General features: G+C 42.7%; 1 protein-coding gene across 1 annotated transcript in view; it reads left to right on the top strand.

The window, feature by feature from the left end:
* Positions 1-2,574: 2,574 nt before the first annotated feature.
* The window catches only part of LOC124805178 (vascular endothelial growth factor receptor kdr-like), a 511,639-nt gene continuing 488,617 nt past the window's right edge, over positions 2,575-25,596 (top strand). Inside the window, exon 1 of the mRNA XM_047265665.1 lies at positions 2,575-2,752. Coding sequence (XP_047121621.1) covers positions 2,656-2,752 — 97 coding nt within the window. The 5' untranslated portion in view covers positions 2,575-2,655. The remainder of the gene's footprint in view (positions 2,753-25,596) is intronic.

Here is a 25,596-nt window from a genome sequence, read left to right on the forward strand (position 1 = left end):
CGTAATGAATGCTATAAAGAAAAGTACGTAGCTCCTGGAATACTTAACTTTAATCCATCCTTGTGGTACATCGCTCTTGATGAGACTCTTTAGATATAAGCTATGTAAGGCTAATGGCGCCTTGCTAGGTCGTAGCCATTGACTTAGCTGAAGGCTATTCTAACTATCTGCTCAGCAAATGAGCGAGGCTTCGTCAGTGTGCATCGCTAGCTACGTCGTCCGTACAACTGGGGCGAGTGCTAGTACGTCTCTCTAGACCTGCCGTGTGGTGGCGCTCGGTCTGCGATCACTGAAAGTGGCGACACGCGGATCCGACATGTACTAATGGACCGCGGCCAATTTAAAGCTACCACCTAGCAAGTGTGGTGTCTGGCGGTGACACCACAAGATCCTTCCTCTCCAGCACAGAGGAGAGGAGAGGGGAGGGGGGTTGTGGGGGATTACCAGAGGGGGAAGGCTTAATTAATTGGTCAACTTAATTAAGCAGTCAATCAAATTGATAGAATGAGAGGTGCTATTCCAGTACCTCAGGTCTGAAAGTATACCTGTATCAGCGAGGGGAAGGGAGGAGGTTTCCTGTGGGTTCGGGAGGAGAAGGGAGAGAGGTAAGGGTGGGGGAATACTAGGTTAAGGACCTGTCACTCAAAGGGAGGGATTATCACCTTACCAAAACAATAGGTTAATGACCTGTCAATCAAAGGAGAACAATAAGTTTGCCCCTGAATGTACACTTGACCCTGAATGTAGGCAACACACACTAACAAAATGAGCTGATGCTCACTTTGGCCTACTACTGATATCTCCATTTTGTGTGAGAAATTCGAGGTGTATGGTCAACAACATTCCTGTCTCGGATTGGGTAAAGTGCAACTTTTGAGCTGGGGTCTATGTTATAGTGGAATTGGTTAGAACTACTGTGCACATCCAAGCTGCAGCTGTTTGTCTCACAGTGCACTGTGGTCAGTGGCGTAAGTGGTCACAAGGCATTACCTTGGCCTATAATGTGCAGTTGCTTACAAAGAATGCGCTGACCTGTGTGCTCTTGCTCATGGCAGCAGAGGCTGGTGAAGTGACTAGTGTGCTGAGTGAGTGGCGACAGAGGTGGACATGTATGTTGCATGAGAAGATTCGATATGACAAGTGTTTGCACTGGAACATTATTTCCCCTCCCAATATAAACTGATCGATATAAACTGATCAGTTGACAGCTTGATGACAGTCTCTCCAACCTCTGAGTGTTCAGTACAGTGGACGTGTGGATGCCAGGAGTCATTGTGCAGCAGCTGGCATTGCCAGCGCAGGTGCTTGGCTGGCACAGATGGGGCTAGCTGGTAGTCAGCGGATAGTGCATGGTTTGCCATCACAATTTTCTGTGAACGGTAGGATTTTCTTAACCAGATATGTTTAGCAGAAACGTTGTGGTGGAGGATGGTGACTGTGTTGTCACATTCGATGCATACTAGATCTTGGACATATTTATCGCTATGATCTATTTGTGGCGGAAATTTGATTACATAATTTGCATAAGGATTGTGTGTGATACTCAAACACTGCCGCAGTGGTTACACCGTTTCCCGTGAGATCTTTTTTTTGGTCGTCAGTCTACTAACTGGTTTGATGTGGCCCGCCACGAATTCCTTTCCTGTGCTAACCTCTTCATCTCAGAGAAGCACTTGCAACCTACGTCCTCAATTATTTGCTTGACGTATTCCAATCTCTGTCTTCCTCTACAGTTTTTGCCCTCTACAGCTCCCGTGACATCATCGAAGTTAAGCGCTGTCGGGCGTGGTCGGCACTTGGATGGGTGACCATCCAGCCCGCCATGAGCTGTTGCCATTTTTTGTGGCGCACTAAGCCTCGTGATGCAAATTGAGGAGCTACTTGAATAGTAGCGGCTTTGGTCAAGAATAGCATCATTACGACCGAGAGAGCAGTGTGCTGACCTCACGCCCCTCCTATCCGCATCCTCCTCTGAGGATGACACGGCGTTCGGATGGTCCCGATGGGCCACTTGTGGCCTGTAGACGGAGTGGTTTACATATTAGAATAATAGGTAAAGACATCATCAGCATTTAATACGCTTGAAAACAAGTTGGTAATATTCAGATGGGACAAGGCAGAAAATTAAGTGAGAATTAAATGACTAATAAACGAAATAAATTATATTAAACTGACGGTCATGAACGATTATGATACTAAATTATGGTGGACAGATCTGTCGTGAAAATATACAACACACCTCCCTAGTTCGCAGGAGGAGCGAAACTAGAGAATTGTACTGAATTATGATCGCGATTTTATTTATTAGTTGCTGTTATTACGTATGAATGCACACTAATAGATACTGCAGTACAGTTTTGTAGTTATTTTTATAATTAAAATCGACAGTACACTATAAACGCTAAGACACGACATGGGAGAGTACCAACAGAAGTCGACAGATCGAACAGAGCCCGAGATATTACGAGCTGTGAGGATAGTTGTCACTATCTAGAGTCACTGAACTCGTAGATAACAGAAATTACGGGTAGCATCGCTTCCCACCGAAACTCTTTGGCACAGAGTGGTGGGGACACTTAAAAGACCGAATGAGACGTAAGCATGTACTCCACGGGGAAATTTGAATAGGAGTGGACGCTGTGACCAGCCTGTGAAATGGCCTTGTCAAAGCTCTTGCTGGCTGCCGTCGTAGTGACTGTTATCGCTATAGTCACATGTGTCGCTGTTGCTACCACCATACCTAACGTCACAGGTATTGTTAATTCATGTTATTGTAAACAACACACATTTTTAATGAACGCAAGTGTGCTGCAAAGCAAAGTCGTTCATTCTTACAAATCTAGTCGAATCTTTTCAATTGTGATTATATTTCTGTGTATGTATATACCTTACGAGCAGCTCGTTTATTTTGACACGTACTGGTACATAATGTATCAGAGATTTTCTTTACATTGAAGATGGAATTTTGCTCTCTCTAAATCTAATTCAGCTTCTCCAAGATTATGCAGTTCATTTAAAAGTTTTCAAGGTATCTGTTCCATGACATGTTCAGTCAGTGTTATCGTTTACTGGCGGAGTCCTGAGATAACTATACTGATTTTGTGTAAACTTCTTAATATCGTTTCCATCATGATCATTTACGTTTCTTTTCTATAATATTATTATTTTTGGAGCATGTCAACAGCATAGATTTTTTGCTTAACGATTTATGTTTGTCGTCATTAAAAAGCACATATTGTTACGAATCATATTAATAAATTCTCATGTTAATTTTTGTGAGCAAAAGAAGACCTGGGTGACAATCTGAGCAGTTCTCTTAGGTTGTTCGCAGATGATGCTGTAATTTACCGTCTAGTAAGGTCATCCGAAGACCAGTATCAGTTGCAAAGCGATTTAGAAAAGATTGCTGTATGGTATGGCAGGTGGCAGTTGATGCTAAATAATGAAAAATGTGAGGTGATCCACTTGAGTTCCAAAAGAAATCCGTTGGAATTCGATTACTCGATAAATAGTACAATTCTCAAGGCTGTCAATTCAACTAAGTACCCGGGTGTTAAAATTACGAACAACTTCAGTTGGAAAGACCATATAGATAATATTGTGGGGAAGGTGAGCCAAAGGTTGCGTTTCATTGGCAGGACACTTAGAAGATGCAACAAGTCCACTAAAGAGACAGCTTACACTACACTCGTTCGTCCTCTGTTAGAATATTGCTGTGCGGTGTGGGATCCTTACCAGGTGGGATTGACGGAAGACATCGAAAGGGTGCAAAAAAGGGCAGCTCGTTTTGTATTATCACGTAATAGGGGAGAGAGTGTGGCAGATATGATACGCGAGTTGGGATGGAAGTCATTAAAGCAAAGACGTTTTTCGTCGCGGCGAGGTCTATTTACGAAATTTCAGTCACCAACTTTCTCTTCCGAATGCGAAAATATTTTGTTGAGCCCAACCTACATAGGTAGGAATGATCATCAAAATAAAATAAGAGAAATTCGAGCTCGAACAGAAAGGTTTAGGTGTTCGTTTTTCCCGCGTGCTGTTCGGGAGTGGAATGGTAGAGAGATAGTATGATTGTGGTTCGATGAACCCTCTGCCAAGCACGTAAATGTGAATTTAGAGTAATCATGTAGATGTAGATGTAGACAGAACTCATGTAGCAGATTTTTTGTTGATAGCTCAGGAATAGCGCTTAGCCCTGGAGCGGTCGCGCGGAGCACTTCATACACATATAAAGGATAGCGATCTTCATGTTACCAAAGTAAACATGAATGAGCAAAATCACAGTTTTGTCTTAGTTTAAACAGCGATAAAAATCTTACACTATACGAGCTAAATAAACAACCACAAAATAAACTTTCATTGTATCACTCTGTTCATTACCGTTCAGCACCACCTTAGAGCTTTTCCTTCGAAAAATTAGTGGAGTTCTGGAAACTATTCTAATTACTCAAGCTAATCTTACTTACGATCAATCCGAGTTTGTCCTGGTTTCCGATTGGAGTTTCCACTGCCACCTTGAAAAAATCTCGAAATTTTTCATACTTATTTCGGTTTTCCTCCAATTTCTCAGAAACTAAGTTTTTAATTCAGAAGTAAGCCCATACATAAAATGTAGATCATTACATTCTAAATCGGTTAAGCACCAATACGTTTCAATTCTCTGAAGGAATACGGTAGAAGTGCTATGTCAAAACAATGTAATCTTTCCAAGTTTTACCGAAAACATCCTTTCGTCTCCTCAGTATCTAAGAAACGGTCTCATTTCAGCCGTAATGTCATGCAGTCAAAGTTGCAGACCATAGAACATGGTTTTCAGAAAGTCCAATGGAAAGAAATAATCTGTACTTTTTATAATGTACACTCCTGAAGAGCTGCCGCGTCCGGTATAATGAGCCGCATCTAAGGCTGCGTTCACACTGCCGGCCGGGCCGGGCCGGGCTGACGCGTGCTGGCTCGGCTCGTGCCTAGCCAGCTCAGGCCGACGTGTAGTGCATTCACACTGCGCGCCGAGCCGAGCCGGGACGGCGAAATGGGGGAAAATCCACTTCTCCGATTTTCATGTTTTAAAAATTCTTAGCGGTATTTAAGACTTCGCCACATCGTTTTATGAACTTATTTTTTCCTTAAAAGCGTTACTTACGTCGTGAAAAATGATAAAGTCTACTTTTCGTTTCGCGTGATTTCTTAGTTTCGTAACGCTTCCCAACCGATTTTGAAGAAAGTATGCGGCTATAGAATCTGATTTTTGTACACGTGGTAGTGCAACATCTTAGCTTCGTATCGAATCATTTATCTTTCCATATTTCTTAACAGTCATTGTGAAATGATGCTATTTGTCAACGTTGTGCACTTGATTTACAAATCTTGTAGTGAAAAAGTTATGTAGCGGGTAGCTTACTGTTACATCCTTTTTAGATCATACATTGTTGGAAATGAAATGTAGCTAAAAGTACCAAAAAGTTTTTGAAATGATAATGATACTGATATCTGTCTCTGGTCTCAAGCAATGCGAGCTATTCAGTGGCGTCAGTGCCGCGTCCGCAAGCCACGGAGTTCGCGCGGTTACAGCTTGGTTTAGTGTAGTCATATAATGCAGGACAGAAAAAAAGTAATTACTAGTGATCAGCGCAGACCTAGTGCCGGTCCCTCGTATTATTTTAATGGTCTTATTCTCTAGATAAATCCAAATGTATAAGAATTTTTCCCTCGGCTACTGGACAATCATCTGCTATGCTTTTATAATTGGTCACACGTTGCATCACAAAAGACAAACAATTATTTGTCATCAACATCGTACAATTAGTATGATGTACATTTCGTATTTCGAACTAAAAGATAACTGATGCGCAATTCTGTAGTCTCGTTGTCTACTTTGACAGAAAAAATAATGGAGAGTTAATGAAACTACTGTAGATCGGCACAGATGTGCGTGTCATTGTTCTTCATTGTTTTTTTTTCTTCCTTGGCGGGCTGCGCTGCACTGTCAAGGTAATCCCCACTCTTTGGCTAAATGGCTGTTAGCTACCGGAGGCCAAATAAATAAATTTAAAAAGATCCCCACCCTTCGACAGCTGACAAGCGAGTCAGTAGAAAACGCAGCTGCAGTCAACAGTTGCTCACCTTTAGCTAGTCTGTGCTGTCGTGTAAAACAATGTCTTCACTCTTTTATTGATATTGTTTTGACTCTGCAGTAACTCGTCGAGTTTTGAAGTACAGAAGAACTAGGAGGTTATAGATTCATCCCATAAATAGCGACGGACATTTAGGAGAGTTTTTTTCTTTATATGAAGAACTTAAAAACTATCCTGAAAAATTTTATTCAAATTACAGAATGAATCATAATACATTTCAGTATGTGCTGCAGAACATTCAAGACAAAATTTCTAAACAGAACACAAATTTTCGCAGAAGTATAACAGCAGGAGAAAAATTGTGTATAACGATAAGGTAAGATTCGTTAGTACACACTTTTTGGTTTGCAGTAGAACTTTGTGCAGCATTCACTACCTCCAATTAATTGTAGTCATGCTTTCGTATTTTAAATTTCACAAACGCGCTTGGCAGTGGTGATGGTTCATCATGTGGAGCCACTGATGACCTCACAGAATTCTTTTCATTACCTTGTAAGATAGACAGATTGATAGGCAAAGAGTTTTGAGGTAATGCCCTTTGACTCAGTGGTTCTATCTCCACAGATAAGGAACTGCCACAGCATGACTTTACAATGCATTGTCATCTGGTAGGGACACATTTCCGTCCCTCAGTGACACTCGTATCTGTCTCCGTTTACAAGTAAATGCGAAATATTCAGTGGCGGCAATGTCGCGATCGCTGGCAAGCTATTGTTGTAAATGCATGTAAATACGGTAGATTAAATAAATGAAATAAAGGTAATTTCGCATGTATCATCATAATAAACGTAATTTTTCCTCACTGATTGTGAAATGTGAGGTAACATCTTAAAATAAAAGACGTGTGCAGTCACACTTGAGATGAAAGCAGAAGGGAGACGTGTGATGCGTGTACTGCAGCGCCACAGGCTCGCGCCTGCGGTCGGCTCGCGCCGGCAATATTAAACACTCGGAATGTCGTCGGCTCGGCTCCGAGAGGCTCACGCCGTGTCGGCGCGGCCCGGCCGCCAGTGTGAACACCGCCAATTCAAAACCATGTGTTTGATATCAAAGCGGGCGGCGACCCGGCCAGGCTCGGCTCGGCCCTGCCGGCGGTGTGAACGCAGCCTAATAGTTTAGGTGAGCCGAGCCGTTGGTCATCCAGCCACGGCGCTCCCTTTCGTTTTAAACGTGTATTTTTGCATTATAAATATATTATGGATTAGTATGTAGAGGGTTTAGCTTACAAAAGCGTAAAGGGTCTAAAAGTTCTAATGTGCAAGCCGTAAAATATACCACTTTTGGCTCAAACTGAAAAAAAAAACACTTTTTTATTCTATACCAGTCCATACTTACAAAAAAAAGACCTACAGTATAATGTATATTCCATCAATATTATAGCACTCTTCGCCATGTAGAACTACCCTGGACTTACCACAGGGACGTGGTTGCATGTTGAACCTCACCCGTCCCAACTGGCAAGCCATGAGAACATATTCAATTGATTCAAAGCTTTTTGCTTAGATGATATAAGTAATGTGAAATTATAATCGCATTTCCCATTTATTCACGATTTTATTTCGTTTGCATATTCGTTGGAGGAAATGCACAAAGTCGTAACAGGCGGAAAACAGTCGTGACGAGAGTTTTTAGCTTCTCACCTGGCCCCATATAAATTTCTGAGATCTTTTTGACGACCGTGTCTGTTGCAGTGTCCGTCCTTCTTGCTGCTCCATAAAACACCAGTTCCAAATAGCGTGACTGTCACCTACTTTGACAATAGGAGATTTTTGACTTTGATGTGACGTAGCAATGGAATGAATGTTACTTCAAAATGCTGCTTCACGCTGACAGGACCAAATTGTGCTGAATTTATTTGGGGCAGGTCGTTCTTAAGCTAGAAATAATGCAATACCGAGTTAAGTACTGCCTGACATTTACGTTAATAGCAGTTCAGATTTTGAAGATCTTATAAATCACGTAACATTGACCAGTAAGGTTCCTTCACACAAACAGTCTGAAGTAGTCAGAAAATTTTTCGCACCCACAGCAGTTATCATGTTTCATGAATCTCGTTTTCTGAATAATCTACAAACTAGCTGTTGGAAGAAATGACGATTTGTTTCATTTAAACTACAGTGCCACTGTTTCTACATGGTCCAGTCACATTAACGTGACCACCCTTCGAAAGCCTGGATAACCACCTTTTGCAGCACGGACAGTTACGGGACGTGCAGGGAGTGATTCAGTGAGGTACTGGACGGTACCGATAGGGATGGAAAATGGAAATGAGCGTTTGGCGTCATCGGCCGGGAGGTCCCTTACGGGGGCAGGTCCGACCGCCTTGGTGCAGGTCTTATTACATTTGATGCCACATTGAGCCAGATGGGGATGAAATGATAATGAAGACAACACAACACCCAGTCCCTGAGCGGAGAAAATCCCCGACCCAGCTGGGAATCGAACCCGAGCCCCTTAGGACAGCAGTCCGTCACGCTGACCATTCAGCTATCGGGGCGGACACTGATAGGGACGTGGAGTCACGTCGACTCCAGTGTCGTGGGCAGCTACCCTAGGTTTCTCGGTTGAAGATCCATGGCATGAACAGCACACAGGTTCTCGACTAGGTTTAAATTCTGAGAGTTTGGTGCCCATGGAAGTACGGTAAACTCATACGTTGCATTGCCCTGGTCAAAGATGCCCTCGTGCGAGTGAAAACAAATTGCATGAATGGGTAGATGTGGTGTTCAAGGATATATGCATACTTGTGTTGATCCATTGTCCCTTCCAATCGTTCAGAGAATGCCACGAAATATCATAACGTTCCCTCCTGGTTGCAGGGTGTTTTCTTTCAGATGTTTCACGCCGTACACTGCAATGCTCATCTGTCCGATGGAGCATAAAACGTAATTTATTTGTAAAGGGCAACTATCGCCACTCAGCCGGCCGGTGAAGCCGAGCGGTTCTAGGCGCTACAGTCTGGAACCGCGCGACCGCTACGGTCGCAGGTTCGAATCCTGCCTCGGGCATGGATGTGTGTGATGTCCTTAGGCTAGTTAGGTTTAAGTAGTTCTAAGTTCTAGGGGACTGATGACTTCAGATGTTAAGTCCCATAGTGCTCAGAGCCATTTGAACCATTTTTTTTATCGCCACTCAGTGGACGACCAGTTTCAGTTCAAAAATGGTTCAAATGGGACTTAACATCTGAGGTCATCAGTCCCGTAGGACTACTTAAACCTAACGAACCTAAGGACATCACACACATCCATGCTCGAGGCAGGATTCGAACCTGCGACCGTAGCGATCGCGCGGCTCCAGACTGAAGCACCCAGAACCGCTCGCCCACACTGGCCGGCCCAGTTGCAGTATTGGCGTGCAAGTTCCAGTCTTCGTCACCGATGAACACCAATCAACGTGGGTGCATGCACCAGGCGCATGCTGCGGAGACTCTCACGCAGCAGTGTTCGCTTAACGGCCTTTGAGGAGACACTGTTGGTGGGCCCTTGGTTCACCTGGCCGATCAATTTCTCAGTTGCGCGCCTATTCGCTCGTACACATTTTCGCAGCCGTGGTTACCCCTGTCTGCTCTTTTCCTATAAGACGTTCCTAACTGTCTGTTTCGCATGGACTGTTTCATAAAACTGTTCCTGCATTTCCTCGGAGTGTATTTGTGTTCACCTAACTGTTTTGTTTGTCGTCTCTCGGTCGTCAGAATTGCCGCATGTCTTTCGGGCCTGGCTCACTGCCGAAGCAAGTCGGTCGTCTGTGCGGCTGGTTTCTCAGATTTGAAACTAGCTGATTGTCAGACTGCCGCGATGTTTCATAGAACCGCCGTGCTTTTGTGCCATCAATATTTTCTTTCTAAGTGATTGATTACTGCAGAAAAATATTTAGTAAGGTATTCTTCTACTTTTGCTTGTGCCTTTGTCCTGCATCGACACAGCGTCGACACGGTCATTAACGGGCTTTACACGATTAATTTAAAGGGTGGCCGGATGCCCTCCCTTTCACCAACCCGTTCACGTGCGTGGGGAGCTCTGCTAACACAGGCACTACTATGCATAACATAGATGGTCTGACAATATCTGAGGTACAGGGCAAAATTTATTGAGTTAGGAGCACATATTCAACTGAATTACGGAGAGTACAAGCAAGTGTAATTCTAGCTGTGGTAATGCTCTCGTCCACAGGACTAAAATCCCATCGTTCGAGTTGGCCAACTCTTTGTTAAGGAATATTGTTGACAGGAGGGAAGGCTATACAAAATCCAGAAGCTGCATTCTTTATTCATATTTTTAAAACGTCGCTGCAGTGCTCCCCATTCACATACGTTAGAATATTGAAATATTGCCACTGTATAGATCTGTCTTCAAGAGAGTAATTTGCAAACAATTCTCTTCTTAATGCGTCCTGCTTCGAATAATTACTGTTGCTAATGTTAATAATCATTACTGTTAATGTTAATAATTATTGTGTTAATGAAAAAGCGTCATCGCCTGCTGAAACCGTGTCTTATAGCATGCTGAGTGTTCTCGATTGTAATGCACGCAATATGATACGTAATTTCAGTTCTGGTGACAATGCTTCATGCATTACAGTACCTTTATTCCTTACCATATAATTAACTCTATTTAGAAGAAACGTGAACGGTTCTAGTGATATTCTAAGATTATTAAAAGAACTTCTTGGATCTTCCGTTGTAAATTATTTCAGCAAGGATGTTGAGCAACCGAGTTGAGGTCTTTTCTTCATCCAATCACGAATCGAAACACGTTTCTTATTTTTTTCCTTATGTAGCGATTCCACACAACACGGTTTAACTCCATCACAACTCGTGTGATGTGCAGGTGCCAAAACTTTCATTTCAGGCACGACTCACGGACCCACAAAACGGCGAAACTGAAGTGTATACTGGTGTCGCCCTGTCTACAGTCATATATGAAACCACTTACGTGCAACTCATGCCACGCAACGAGTGGCGCAACCCAATGTCGTATTCTAAACTAGGCTTTACATTCTTGTTAATTGTAATTGCAACTGCACCTGCTGTTTGACGCTGGTCCCTTCTCGCTTGTTGCATAAATGTAGCTGACGTCTTTTGCTGTATTTGCCGTGGTTGACCACCTCCTCTCTTACTCTTATGGAAGAGTAAGACGGTGTGGCGACCTCTTCTGAATAGCACATTGCAAGGCATCCCAGATATGCTGAATAATGTTCATGTCTGGAGAGTTTACCGGCCAGCGAAAGTGTTTAAACTCAGAAGATTGTTCCTGGAGCCACTCTGTAGCAATTCTGGACGTGCGGGGTGTCACATTCTCCAGCTAGAATTGCCCCAGTCCGTCGGAATGCACAATGGACATGAATGGATGCAGGTGATCAGACAGGATGTTCACGTAGGCGTCACCTGTCAGTCGTATCTAGATGTATCAGGGCCCCCATATCACTCCAACTGCACACGCCCCACACCATCACAGAGCCTCCACCGGCTTGAACAGTCCCCTGCTGACATACAGCGTCCGTGAATTCATGAGGTTGTCTCCGTACCCGTGCACATCCATCCGCTCGATACATTTCGATACGAGACTCGTCCGATCAGGCAACATGTTTCCAGTCCAGTCATCAACAGTCCATTGACGGTGTTGACGACCCCAGGCGAGGCGTAAAAGCTTCATGTCGTGCAGTCATCAAGGGCGAGAGCCCGTATCGATGATGTTTCGTTGAATGGTTCGCACGCTGACACTTGTTGATGACCCAGCACTGAAATCTGCAGCAGTTTGCGAAAGGGTTGCAATTCTGTCAAGCTGAACGATTCTCTTCAGTCGTCGTTGGTCCCGTTCTTGTAGGACCCTTTTCCGACTCCAGCGATGTCGGAGATTTGAAGTTTTGCCAGATTCCTGATATTCACGGTACACTCGTGAAGTGAAGTGGTCGTACGGGAAAATCCCCCTTCATCGCTACCTCGGAGATGCTGTGTCCCATCGCTCGCACGCCGACTATGACACCACGTTCAAAATCACTTACATCTTGATAACCTGCCATTGAAGCAACAGTAAACGATCTAACAACTGCACCAAACATTAGTTGTCTTATATGGGCGTTGCCGCGCGGGGTAGACGTGTGGTCTAGGGCGTCTTTTCACGGTTCCCGCGGCTACCCCCCCTCGGAGGTTCGAATCCTCCCTCGGGCATGGGTGTGTGTGTTGTCCTTGCCGTAAGTTAGTTTAAGTTAGATTAAGTAGTGCGTAAGCCACTAGTGCGGATTTAAAACAAAGCATAGGCCAGTAGGTAGAGAAATACTGAATGAAACGCGTTTGGCTGTCACGAATGCAAGGCGTAAAGCCTTCAGCGACTACTGTGGCAGGATATTGTTGAAAGATCTCTCAAAAAATCGAAAGTAATTCTGGTCATACGTGAAGGCTGTTAGTTACAGCAAAGTTAATGTCTAGAGTGTAGACAGTCATGGATGAGCAGGAACTGACACTGAGGTTAGGAAAGAAAAAGCAAAATGCTAAACTCCGTTTTCAAATATTCCCTTAGAATGAAAAATCCAGGGATATTGCCCCCAATTCAGTTATCGCACCACTGCAAAGATGAATGATACAGATATTACTGTCAGTGATGTTGAGAAATACGTGAAAAAAATCTTATCTTGTGGAACCAAACACGCGCTTTTCTCGCAAGGGACCCTGAAAGCCATGGATCAAGGAACTCAGGGGAAGGCAGGATTTCTTGAATTTCAAAATGCATTTAACTCAGTACCACACATACACTTCCTATCGAAATTACGAAGATATGGGGTATTAAGCGAAATTTGTGAATGTTGTAGAAATAACTTCAGATGTGGCCCAGGGAAGTGTGTTGCGACACATTCTGGTCATGTTGTATAACATAATGATACAGTAATGATCTTGCTGACAAAGCTGCAGTTATTTATAATGGAGTAGTCTTTGAAAAACAGCTGCACAAATATTCAGTAGGATCTTAATAAGATTTCAGTGTCTTGCAAAGGTTACAGTTTGGTGTAAAATTTGTAGGTGTATGAAATGGAACGATCACATAGTTTCAGTCGTGGGTAAAGCAGGGTGGCAGACTTTAGTTCCCTGGTAGAATACGAGGGAAAATGCAGCCAGTCTACCAAGAAAATCCCTTTCAAAACTCTCGTACGACCCGTCATAGAATATTGCTCAATTGCGTGGGACTCATGAAAATGGACTGATACAGATATTGAACTTGTATAGACAAGAGGAGCACGAAAGGTCACAGGATTCTGAGAAGTGCTGCTTACAGATTGTCAAAGTTTCAATGATGACTAAGAATATGCTCCAGCCCCCTACATATCTCTCCCGCAGGGATCACGAGGAAGAGATCAAATTACCCATAGCGCGCATAGAGGCGTTTAAACAGTCATCCTTCCCATGCCCCATACGTGAATGGAAGGGAAAGAGACCGTAATAACTAGTATAAGGGAAAGTACCCTCTGCTATGCACTTAACAGTGGTTTGACACTTTGGATGTAGATGTAAATGCATGCATTGATGTATACAAAGTTTTGTTGTGAGATTAAAACACTTTATAATTACATTAAAATATTCTACGTATTTTATTGTTATTATTGCCTGGGCTCTGAGCACTATGGGACTAACATCTGAGGTCATCAGTCCCCTAGAACTTAGAACTAATTAAACCTAACTAACCTAAGGACATCACAGACATCCATGCCCGAGGCAGGATCCAGACTGAAGCGCCTAGAACCACATGGCCACTGCGGCCGGCTATTGTTATTATTATTAAAACCATAGGCATCTTTGGTACGTCAGAAACGTAGGTTCCTCGATTTATGTCTGATGAGCGCAGTAGAAAATAGTCCCCCCCCCCCCCACCCTTCACCCTTCCACCCTTCACAGAACGAAACATTAATCTGCAACTGAGACGTTCCACTTCAAATCGCTCCACACGCGTAGTACCAGATATTTAATGATTTTGACTGCTTCTAGTTTTTATTACTCCCTCGTGTATTTAAGAACTGGATTTTCTGCACATTAAAGCGCTATAAATGGCATCTTTTCATGTGCTGGGTCACCTGGAAGTCCCCGGACCAAGCGTCGATGTTCCGCAGGTGTTTCTGCATTTCGCTACTGATCTAACGTTGCGACTTGGCGTGTAATAAATACGACGGCATCGATCGCGGAAAGCCTCGTGGATCTTCCTGCCTTATGTAGGTGAAAAATAATTGTCCTGTAACGGTGGTTTCCATTCTTTCTGAGACCACTGCCTTTGAACGAAGTCATATAGAAAGCTATACCCCCGACGAAGTTTAGTATCTACAAAATTTTAGACTGAAAAACTTGTTTGTACATTCCTACTTTAAAATTAAGGAAAATACATAATATTTCATTAACATTCAATACATAAAACTCAAATGTGTGCGTAGGTGTTGTATTAAACCAAGAAATAATAAGTCAGTGAGAATGTTGGTACCGATTATTTCTAACAATCTTTTTTGCATTCAATTTGTTCTCGACCAATATACATCACAAACCGTGTTCAGAGTTCAGTCGGTTCCTCGCTTTTATTTTCATTGTATTATAGGTGGAAATCCACTTTCACGCCTATAAATTGTCATATGGAATTAGCATTCGAGCCTTTTTTCTGATAATAAAGGATACTTGTCACCAACCTTTCTCCAAAATGTTGTTAGGCTTGTTTTTGGAAAATCTTTTGCCATTTTGTTGCATTCACGCGGTCCAAACAGTTCTGCTTTCACTTCAACGTGTTAAGATATTCCCTTAAAACCTTTCCAGTCCATCAAAAAGTTTTTGATGGAATTTTTCTGATGATAAGTGCTGACCCATTTTCTGTGTGATCAGTATTTCTCATCGTTGTACTCGAGTATCTCTATCAGTCCTGGGAGCATCGACATGTCTTGAACTTGAACCCTGCGTTGATAAAGCTCCAATCTGCGAAGGAAACTGGCAAGTTGTCAAAATATTCACCACATTTCCTTGTAAGTCGTGCTTATTGCTACAAAGAAATCGGCGAGATATTCCACTGTGGTAATACCTATATTATCTTTTATTGTGGCATGTAACTCTTTTCCTCCTTTTCAGCCCTCGCTCTTTCCAGAAACAAAGCAATTTACTGTTGAAGTTCGAGCGCTCTATGCAACAACTTGCCACGTTATGGTCATCGTTACATCTGCGTGGAATAAGAGCATTTACATTCAACAAATCAGGTGGTAGTGTATTCACTGCCAAAGATAAGGATGTGTAATGCACTGGCTGAACTTCGCATCTGAAGCAACTTCTTTCATCAGTGTATTGAACTCAGAGTAAACGCCCAACATGGAAGGTGCTCCGTCTGTAGATCAACTACCAGCTCCGACCAATGCATCTCATTTTCTTCAACAAAATCCTTCAATGATTGGAAAAATCTGCGCTGCGCGTACTAGTGCCCGGTGATACTTCTAGGCCGTCGTCTTTTATATATTTAACATAGACTAGCAGCTGCGAACAAGATGCAGTATTGTTCGACTCATCTGCATGCGGTGCAAAAAATGACTTGATCTTATTTCGTTGTGTACCGTGCCCGAAGTGCCCAAATACATGTCCTTGATACGACTTCAGTTTGTTGTTTACCTTTTCCAAGTGTTTCTCTTCTAAAACGTATCTAGTGAGTAAGACTTGGTGAGATCTTCTGTTGTGTTAGGTTTCCTGGCTTCAGCGATTCGTAGATCGATTCGGTATGGAACTTCAAGACCAGCTTCTGTTGACTGGAAAATGTAGCCTGGTGGAACCCATGCGTGAACTTTTCAGTGCAGCCTCTTTGTGTTTAAAGAATTCAATGTCTTTTCCAGTGGTCTTCTCATTTCCTTGGTTTCATACATTCTACTTTTAGCACTGTATTGCACAATGGGCCTTTCCTTTAATTTTATCAACTGTAATGGCAAAAGCCCATGGCAGAAAACTTCTTTGTAAGATCTTTTCTTTCCTGGTGGCATGGCTCCTGAAAGTAGGATGAATTGTCTAAAGTATGAAGACTTAAGAGCAAGACTCACTCCATAATGTATTTCTGAAAAATAGGTGTTGGGAAAATGTAACATTATTAATCAAGAGTACAACACTATATTGATGCCTTCGGGGTTACGTCTGCAACTGATAGATAGATAGATAGATAGATATTCAGCTATCATAGGCCCTGCAGACCACGCACTGCTTCCACAAACTGCCCCATTCCTTCTTGTTTTGTGTCCAGTTCCTCCAGGTGTCTTCAATTCCCAGGGCTGCTGGGTCCTTCGCCAGCTCGTCCATCCAGCGCTGCCTTGGTCGTCCAATGGGGCATTTGGTGTTTGGTTCCCCACTAGTGCCATCTTCGCCCGTCTTCCATCGGGCATACGGGCTACATGGCCCACCCATTGTATTCTTTTGCTCTTTATCTTCTGTAGAACAGTTGGTTGTCGCATCAGAAGGTAGAGTTCCTCGTTTTTCCTCCTACTCCACTCTCCGTTATCTAAAACTGGTCCCTATATCTTCCTCATTAATCTTCTTTCAAATATTAATAGTTTTTCCCTTTCTCGCTTAGTCATGCTCCATGTTTCTGAACCGTACATTACTGCTGGCATGTCACTAGGTTGTAGATTTTCATCTTAGTGTTCACTGAGATCGATTTAGAGCCAAGCGTCTCTCTGAGGGAACGCATGCATTTCGTTCCCACCGCTATTCTTTCCTTGATGTCCATTTTTATGTTGTAGTCCGTGATAAACCAAGATCCCAAGTATTTGAACTGGTATACTCTCTTGAACCTCTTGCTATCTATCTCAAGAAATTCTACCTGCTGTTGTCTTCTTCGTAATTGCATGAACTCTGTTTTGTCTCGATTCACTTGTGCCCTACCTTCTGTGCAGAATTGTCCATTTTCTGGTACATTTCTTTCAACTCGTGCTTTGGTTCACTTAATAGTACTATGTCATCTGCATATGCAAGACAATTGAAGTTACCATCCATCTCTTCTCCAGCCCACTCCTGTTGCCTACACTCTTTTATTACTTTCTCTAACATGACTTTGAACTGAACACATGAGAGAGCATCCCCTTGTCTGAGGCCTGTCTCAGTCTCGAATGTTTCTGATGTGGCTCCTCGGAAACGTACTGCTGCTTTTGACCCTTCCATACAAGCTTGCACCATTCTCACTAGTTTCTCGGGGATTCTGAAGTCCCGCATTGCATTGTATAGGCTATTCCTGTGGATGCTGTCATATGCACGTTGAAAGTCGACGAACAGGCTGTAGATATCTTTATCATATTCCCAATGTTTTTTAAACAATTGTCTTAGTGGGAAAATGTGATCTATTGTCGATCTGTTTGGTCGAAAGCCAGCTTGGTACTCCTGTATGTCGTTCTATACGAATGGTTGCAATTTTCTGAGGATAACGATGGACAGCACCTTATACGTTACATTCAACAAGCTGATTCCTCTGTAGTTACCGCATTCCATTTTGCTTCCCTTCTTGTATATTGGGCATATTAAGTCAATTTCCATTCTTCTGGCAGTGTCTCCTCCTCCCATATCAACTGGATCAATTTATATATCTCTAAGTGTAAGCTCTCGCCTCCCTCCGTGATTAGTTCTGTTGTTATACGGTCCTCCCCTGGGACTTTATTGTTTCTGAGTCCTTTGATTGCGATTTTCACGTCTTCTTTACTAACTTCCCATTCTTCTTCATTTTTCCTTTCCACCACAGTGTTGCGGGTAATATCCCATCTTGGTCTGGGCGTTTCAACAGTTCTGAGAAGTATTTTTTACATCTTCCTACAATTCTTTCCTTCTCATTTATCAAGTTCCCATTCTTATCTTTAATGAAAAAAGTTGGGCTCTGAAATCCACGTTTCCGATTTTTTATGTATTGGAAAAACGGCCTTGAGTTCTTGTTTTCGCCCTCTGCCTCAACTTGTTCTAGCAAACTGGTTAGATATATTCTCTTCTCTGATCTCAGGAGTCACTTTGTCTCCCTTCTGTTGTTGGTAAAATGTTCCCTTTTCTGCACATTCTCCCTGTCAGGTAACCACTTCTCTCATCTTCCTTCTCTTTTCTGTAGCCTTCTGGCATGTCTCGTTGAACCATTTCCTCTTCTTCTACCATGGACTTTATTTCTTTCCACCTTTCCTCCACGTCCTCCCGGTTCTAAGGTCTCTAGGACCTCAAAACGGTTTTTGATTTCTATGGCATATTGTACTTTCATGGCAATTTCTTATAGTTTCTTAACATTCAAAGCAGGTTCTAGTGTCCCCTTCTTATGCATGTAGGTGAACATGAGTTTAAGCCTGCACACAATGAGGAAGTGGTCTGACGCACAGTCGGCTCCTCTATACGACCTGACGTCCATGACTCTATGGCTATAGCGCTGGTCCACCAAGATGTGATCTATTTGGTTGGTGGGTCTTCCGTCCACAGAACACCATGGTCCCTTATGTATTCTCTTGTGTTCAAAGTAAGTCGAACTTACTCTCAGGTTCTTTGAGATAGCTAAGTTGATCATCCTCTGACCATTCTCATTGGTCTCATCATGCAAACTGTGCCTTCCTGTTGCTGGTATGTAGAATTCTTCTTTTCCTGCTTTTCCATTAAAATCTCCCAGCACTATCCTGATATTTCTAGTTGGTGTGCTCTCAATTGTTTGTTCTAGTCGGTCATAGAACTCTTCCTTTTCCTCATCTGTTTTATCCTCAGTTGTGGCGTGAACATTGATGAATGTTATGTCTGACACTTGGTATCCAAGTACTATGTAGGATATTCTCTTGTTAACAGCTCTGAATTCCTTCACCGAATTTGTTGCTTTGTTGTGTATTACAAAACCAGTGCCGAATTCGTGTTTATCTACACATCCGCCGTAGAATAGTGTGTGTCCATCCTCTCTGTGAGTTCCCTCTCCTAGCCATCTTGTCTCTTGTACCGCAACCGGGTCCAGTTTATATCGGTTAATTTCTGAGACCATAGTCTGAATGGTTCCTGGTCTATACAGGCTCTGAACATACCAAGATCCAAAATTAAAATTTCTAAATCGTGTGCCGTTTGTCCTTTGCAGTTTTCGTATTCCATTCTATCCATCCATGTCCGATGCAAGTTTGTTTTTCGTAACAAAGAGTTTTTATAGTATTGGGTTGTTAGCCCAATGCCCAACCCTGCTCCTTTATCCTGGCTTGGGGCCCGCAGTGGCTGTTGCAAGGCAAATGACCCCAGGCGGAGTTCCTGCAACTGAAGTAATGAAATTTATATTTTCGCCGTAGCGATTCGCCACAGTTTATTATGAAGCACCTTTAGTAGCCTGAAGTTTACATGGTGTCCTAAGAGGAATGATCGATATTCAGGTAGATCATTTGAAGCAAAAAACTTCGTATGGGCAGACGCCTTGTTCAGAATGATTTCCGAAATAGAACACATTTAATGCACATTGTCATGCTTTTTCTGTATTGTTCAATACATTGTCAGGTTTACACATGTCCACATGCACAACAGTAACCATTAAAAATGTTTTGTATGAAGTATCAATGGAAAAATACATATTTTTGTCACATTCGCCTCTAAGCATTATCTACAGTCACATTCTTCGACAGCAGCAGGAGCTCTACCATTGCAGAAGCTGTAAACATACGCCATATCTGTCTGTTCTTCATTAGTGTAAATGTGTGGCATTTTAGCCAGCGCGTGTGCAAATACAGTTAACCGATTCTTCTCTCTGATACAGACCTAGTGAGGTGGCCCAGTGGTTAGCCACTGGACTCACATTCGGGAGGACGACGGTTCAAACCCGCGTCCGACCATACGGATTTAGGTTTTCCGTGACTTTCCTAAATGGCTCCAGGAGAATGCCAGGATGGCTCCTTTGAAATGGCACGGCCGATTTCCTTGTCACAATCCGAGCTTGGGCCCAGACTCTAAATAACCTCAATGTCGACGGGACGTTAAACCTAACCTTCCTTCCTTGCCTCTGAAATACCGTACTCTCCGTCCCTCACACTACTTCGCTCACAACCACCATGAACGATGTGTATTGAATGGGCAGAATCTAATGGCAGGAAGACACACCGAGCAAACAGACTGAAAGCTACGAGGTAGTTTGTACTAGAACAAAACGTTAAAAAAGGTTGCGTTAGTAAGACACGTATGTGCGCACCACTAGCCCAAAAACAAATCTGCAATAAACATGTTCTATCACGGAAATCATTCCGAATACGTATTTTTTCCGATTTGAGGGAGATTCTGATTCTTTCTTTTTCTTGTAATGGAAATATGTTCTGCAATATTCGATGTTTTTTAAATATAAGAGCGGTGCTCTCTCAAGAACGAGTTTCTTCGATTTTGTGACTTCAGTCTGATTAAAAAACGAAAGATAAAACTCCTGCAGGTGGAACAACGAGCAGATATATTTGTGTCCAACCTTGTTACGAATACTTTTCTGTTCATTCTGAATTCGTCACGATTTCCGAGGGTGCGGTCAGGTAGGATCCTAAGAGCACAGATTATATTCTTGCTTATCACAAACGTGTTACTGCGATCGAATATTTAAGTTTCATAAGTTCAGCGGTCAAGACAAACATCGCACCACATTGCGAGTGACAATGAGCTTTGTGCAAAATAAAGAATGGGCACTGAGGTTATGGTGTCCGAAAGTGATTAGTACCATAATTTCCATATTTCACGCTTTACGTCTCACTAAATGATCATTTAAGGACAAAATATACAGGGTGAAAAGTATTTAAACCGACAAACTCTGGGAGGTTGTAGGGGACATCGAAACAAATATTTTTCCCTAATGTCATTTTTTCCTATGAGGAGTATTTAAACCAGTAGAGGAATATTTCTCTGGCGGCAAATTAATTAAACCAACAAACACTTTTCCATTTTTTTATGATCAAGAGACAACACATTAACACAACCCAATTTCAGTTACAGTAGATTTTCAAAAATGCCTCCATTGACACGTAAACAAAGGTTACACCATCGGATCATGTTCTGTCTGACATGGGCAAAAACCCCAGGAGCATCCTGAATTGTTCCTGCTGCTGCTACTATCCGGGCAACCAGATCCTCTTCTGATGCAACAGGAGCTGCGGAAACAGGGTTGCGCATCTCTTCTCACACAAAAGTCCAGAGGGAACATATCTGGGAATCGAGCAGGCCATGGTACTGGACCACCTCTGCCAATCCACATTTCTGGGAACCGTCGGTCCGGGAATGGACGCACACGACGACTGAAATGTGCCGGCGCCCCGTCATGTTGGAACCATATGCGTTGTCTTGTAGGGAGCGGGACGTCTTACAGCAATTCTGGCAATGCTCTGGCGAGAAAATTGTAATATTGCCTGTCATTTAATGACCTAGGTAGCAGATACGGCCCAATTAAACAGTCCCCAACAACACCGACCCACACATTAACGAAGAACAGCACTTGTTGAGCGCTAGTAACTGTGGCATGTGGGTTATCCTCACTCCAGACATGCGAATTGTGCATGTTGAAGACTCCATCACGCCCGAACATGGCTTCATCGGTAAACAAGGTAAACAACACAGAGGATGGAAATGTAGGATATGCATTTCACACTGTTCCAGGTACCACTGCGAAAACTGTGCTCTAGGTGCATAATCAACTGGTTCCAGGTTGTGGACACGCTGTAAGTGAAATGCTCTCGAAGGACTGTTCTTACATTCGTCTGATTCGTCCGCATGTTACGTGCAATTGCACAATTGCTGGTTGAAGGATTCCGCTCCACATGCTGCAAGACAGCTTCCTCAAATTGCAGCGTTCTTACCGTGCAACGGCGTCCCTGTCCAGGTAATCTGCTAAATGACCCGGTCTCACGCAGACGTTAGTACACCGCAGCAAAGGTCGTATGCTGCGGAATACGGCGATTAGGATATTATTGTTGATAAACCCGCTGTGCAGCTCGTCCGTTGTGGTGCGCTACGTATTATGCACCAATCATATCAGTGTATTCACTCCAGGTGTATCGCTCCATTAGTAAACAGAGACAATGCACTACTACACTGGTGGACAGCAGTTGCCTACAACTGAAGAGCGTAATACGCCCTTTAACAACTGAAGATCGTAATACGGCCTCTAACAACAGAAGAGCGTAATACAGTCTCCACCGGTTTAAATAATCCTCATAGGAAAAAATGACATTAGGGAAAAATATTTGTTTTGATGTCCCCTACAACCTCCCAGAGTTTGTCGGTTTAAATACTTTTCACCCTGTAGGGAAGAGCCGGGCAAAGTGTCCAGGCTAAGGTATTCCCATTTTTTAAGCTGAAGAGCACTAGTCAGAAATGCATAGAAATTCGTAATTATAATCTGCTACTGTTAAAGTATAATATCGGATATAACTACCTTAGGATCAAATTAAGTACTTTAAACAATTCAGTTTTCAAAAAGTGCCAAAATGGCCACTTTTCCTAACATGATTGGGCAAAGTGTCCGCCAAGTTTGAAACTCAAAATTGTGGGATTAAAAACTATTATAAAAAAGAAAAAACTATTTAACAAAGAACTAAATATATTTTACTGTTAAACATATTAAATTATTTAGACTTTTCACAAATAAAAGTCAAACTGTGTTCTTGGGCACGCAGGGACCACAACTGGCACTAAATCCAATGTCTTTCGGGCGTTGGATCTGAAAATTTTTCTTTGCAGTTCATGTAGCACTCCGACTTCATAGTTATTGTCAAAAAGATCTCTTCTAGGGTTGGGTTCCCTTCTTTTCGCGCTCTTTTTACTGCATTTCTTCTCTTCGGCTGATTTTCGTTTATCCTTCTTTTTCTCCAGCTGTTTAATTTGCCGCTGCTAGGTCACAGTTATAAGGACTTGCTGCAAGCATCGCCGCGGAGCCCTCCTTCTGGCCGTTGCTGTTACGTTTTCTCCCTACACGAAGTGGCCAGAAACCGCTGCCGAGATGGCCGCTTTGCCCATATTGATGTCATTACACAAAAACTGCATGCCCTCAAATAGTATGACCAAAATTTCAATACCGAAATGGGATTATGGAATCAAGATATGACACTTTCAACGCACATTCATTAAAAAAGCGTAAGTCACTTTCCCTCGCCACAATAAATATACAAACTAACCACTTACCTTAGATCAGGATAACTAAAATCCACAAAAAATATTACATCTCTGAGGAGCGGCACAGCAAACAGGTTAGGCTTCGTGGGGTGATTGGCCCCTCCAGGGAGGATAAGTTAAGCAATTTCCCGTGCCATACCAGCACCTTATAGCCCATAGGAGTCCAATGGCTAGTTTGCCCACCATGGCTGCTTTGTCCGTCTCTCCCATACACTTTAACTGTAGCAAGCAACACCCTTCGCCAAGACAGCTATTCAATACACTGAATCCTACAAATTACAAGAACATTTTCGGTGAATCTTTACAATCCCTGAAAGTTTCAGAAGCAGAAGCCAGCTACACGAGCACTCACGTATTGAAAATATTGGTCTAGTTTTATTTCCCTCACCTCTTTCACAAAAATTACTGCAGTGACAATGTATGTTGTTCCATGAATCATCGGGTGACAAATTCTTCCCGTAATGTTTCACATATAAACACCCTGCTTTCGTAATGCCGCATTCTGCCACAGCGCCCGCAGAACACCAAAGACAAAAATGTTTACGCCAGACCTCTCACAGGCTCATCCTAAACGAAGCAATCCTGTTGGCTCCCGCTATCCTGAAATGCTATTGGTTGTTCTTGTTTCTGACCGAGCTTCTCTAATGAGAAATGACAGGGACCATCGAGCGATGCGGAAAGTGGTTGTACACAACTCCATAAAATCAGCGGCAGGAATCATTCGTGAATTTCAAAGTGTTACTAACAGTTCATCTAGGATAACGGCTGTGCGTAGGGAATTGAAGAGAATGGGGTACAGTGGTCCAGCTGCTTCTCAAAAGTCACATTTTGGTAGTTAGTGGTAAGTGGCGGTTGAAGTGGTGTAAATAGCTACGCCACCGGCCAGTGAGTGATTGTAAACGAATGATTTGGTGTGATGTGGAGTGATAAATCACACTGTACTCAGTGGAAGTTGGATGGAAAGATTTAGGTTTTGCGAATTCATGGAGAACGTTATTACTTTCCATATTGTGTAGTGCTAACAGTGAAGTACACAGGAGGCAGTGTTACGGTATGAGGGGGTTTTTCGTGGTTAGAGTGTGGTTCCCTTATTGCGATTAAGAAAATTCTAGACGCTGAAGGTTATAAACCCATTTTATAGCATTGTGTATGATGCACAGTAGACGAACATTTGGGAGACGATGATTATATTAGCATGACAATGCAACTGTGTAAAGCAACATCTGTGAGGCAATTATTGTGGACTGTAACATTGCTCAAGTTTACTAGCTTGCCCAGAGCCCCGACCTGAACCGAATGGAACACCTGTGGGATGAGGTATAACATCGACATCGCTCTAAAACCCATTTCCAACATCACCGCCTTCTCTCGTTTCGGCTTTTGAGCAAGAATGGGCTGCCATTCTTCCACAGACCTCGTTGGAAGTGTCCACAGCAGAATTCAAGCTGCGTAAAGGCGAAGGTAGGGCACGTGCCCATTATTAAATGTCTGGATACATTTGAAGATAACATCGAAAAGACAATATGTTAAAATACCAATGGAGTCGAGTTCTTGTATCATTGGAGTCAATATATGGATGATCAACAAGAAAAGAAAAGAAACAATTTCAACCTGGAAACAGACTGCTGTTAAGACATAATTATGACAGTGGTGGCAATGAAATGAAGGTGGATGGGACTTGTAGCCAAGCAGATGGATGACCTGTACTAGGTTACTAGAGATAAGAAATTATTTTCCTACATTACAAGGGATAAGGAAAGACAGAGGTGACGACGCAGTGGAAAGCAGGGTAGATGGCATTCGAAAACATGCACGAGAAACATTGATCCCCATAGCTGTAGACCGTAATATATGGAAAATTCTAGAGGAAGCCTTTATGTAGCAGAAGATGTCGAGTGGATGATGATACAATTCCTGGAAATGACCAATGCAAAACTAAGGAGCACAACTGTACTTAGCTAGAGCCGATATTCCGAAACAAAAATTGCAAGGTTCTGGGGTCTTTCAATTGCAACCAAGACTTTAATGAAATGGCATAGGTAATGGAAATCAGAACACTGGGAGGAGTTGTGAGCTAAATAACAACTGATTTATTCATTCTTAATGTCACATGACAAAAGATATCTAAAGAAAATCCACAAAAACACTTTTATCTGACAAACACTTTAATTAATATATGGTCTATGGTTAACAAAGTGATCAACTGGGGATCAACCCACCACACTAGCGTGAATGTGTGGTATGGCCCAAAAACTATGTTATTATCAAGCATCTGTACTCTACTGTTCCATAACGAACAATATGGTTCTGAAAACAGGGTGCTGAGAAGCATATATTGGAGCCCTATGCCTTAACAGCGAATACTTTACC

This window comes from Schistocerca piceifrons, chromosome 7, assembly GCF_021461385.2.
Source record: "Schistocerca piceifrons isolate TAMUIC-IGC-003096 chromosome 7, iqSchPice1.1, whole genome shotgun sequence".
In the NCBI taxonomy this organism is placed as follows: Eukaryota; Metazoa; Arthropoda; class Insecta; order Orthoptera; family Acrididae; genus Schistocerca; species Schistocerca piceifrons.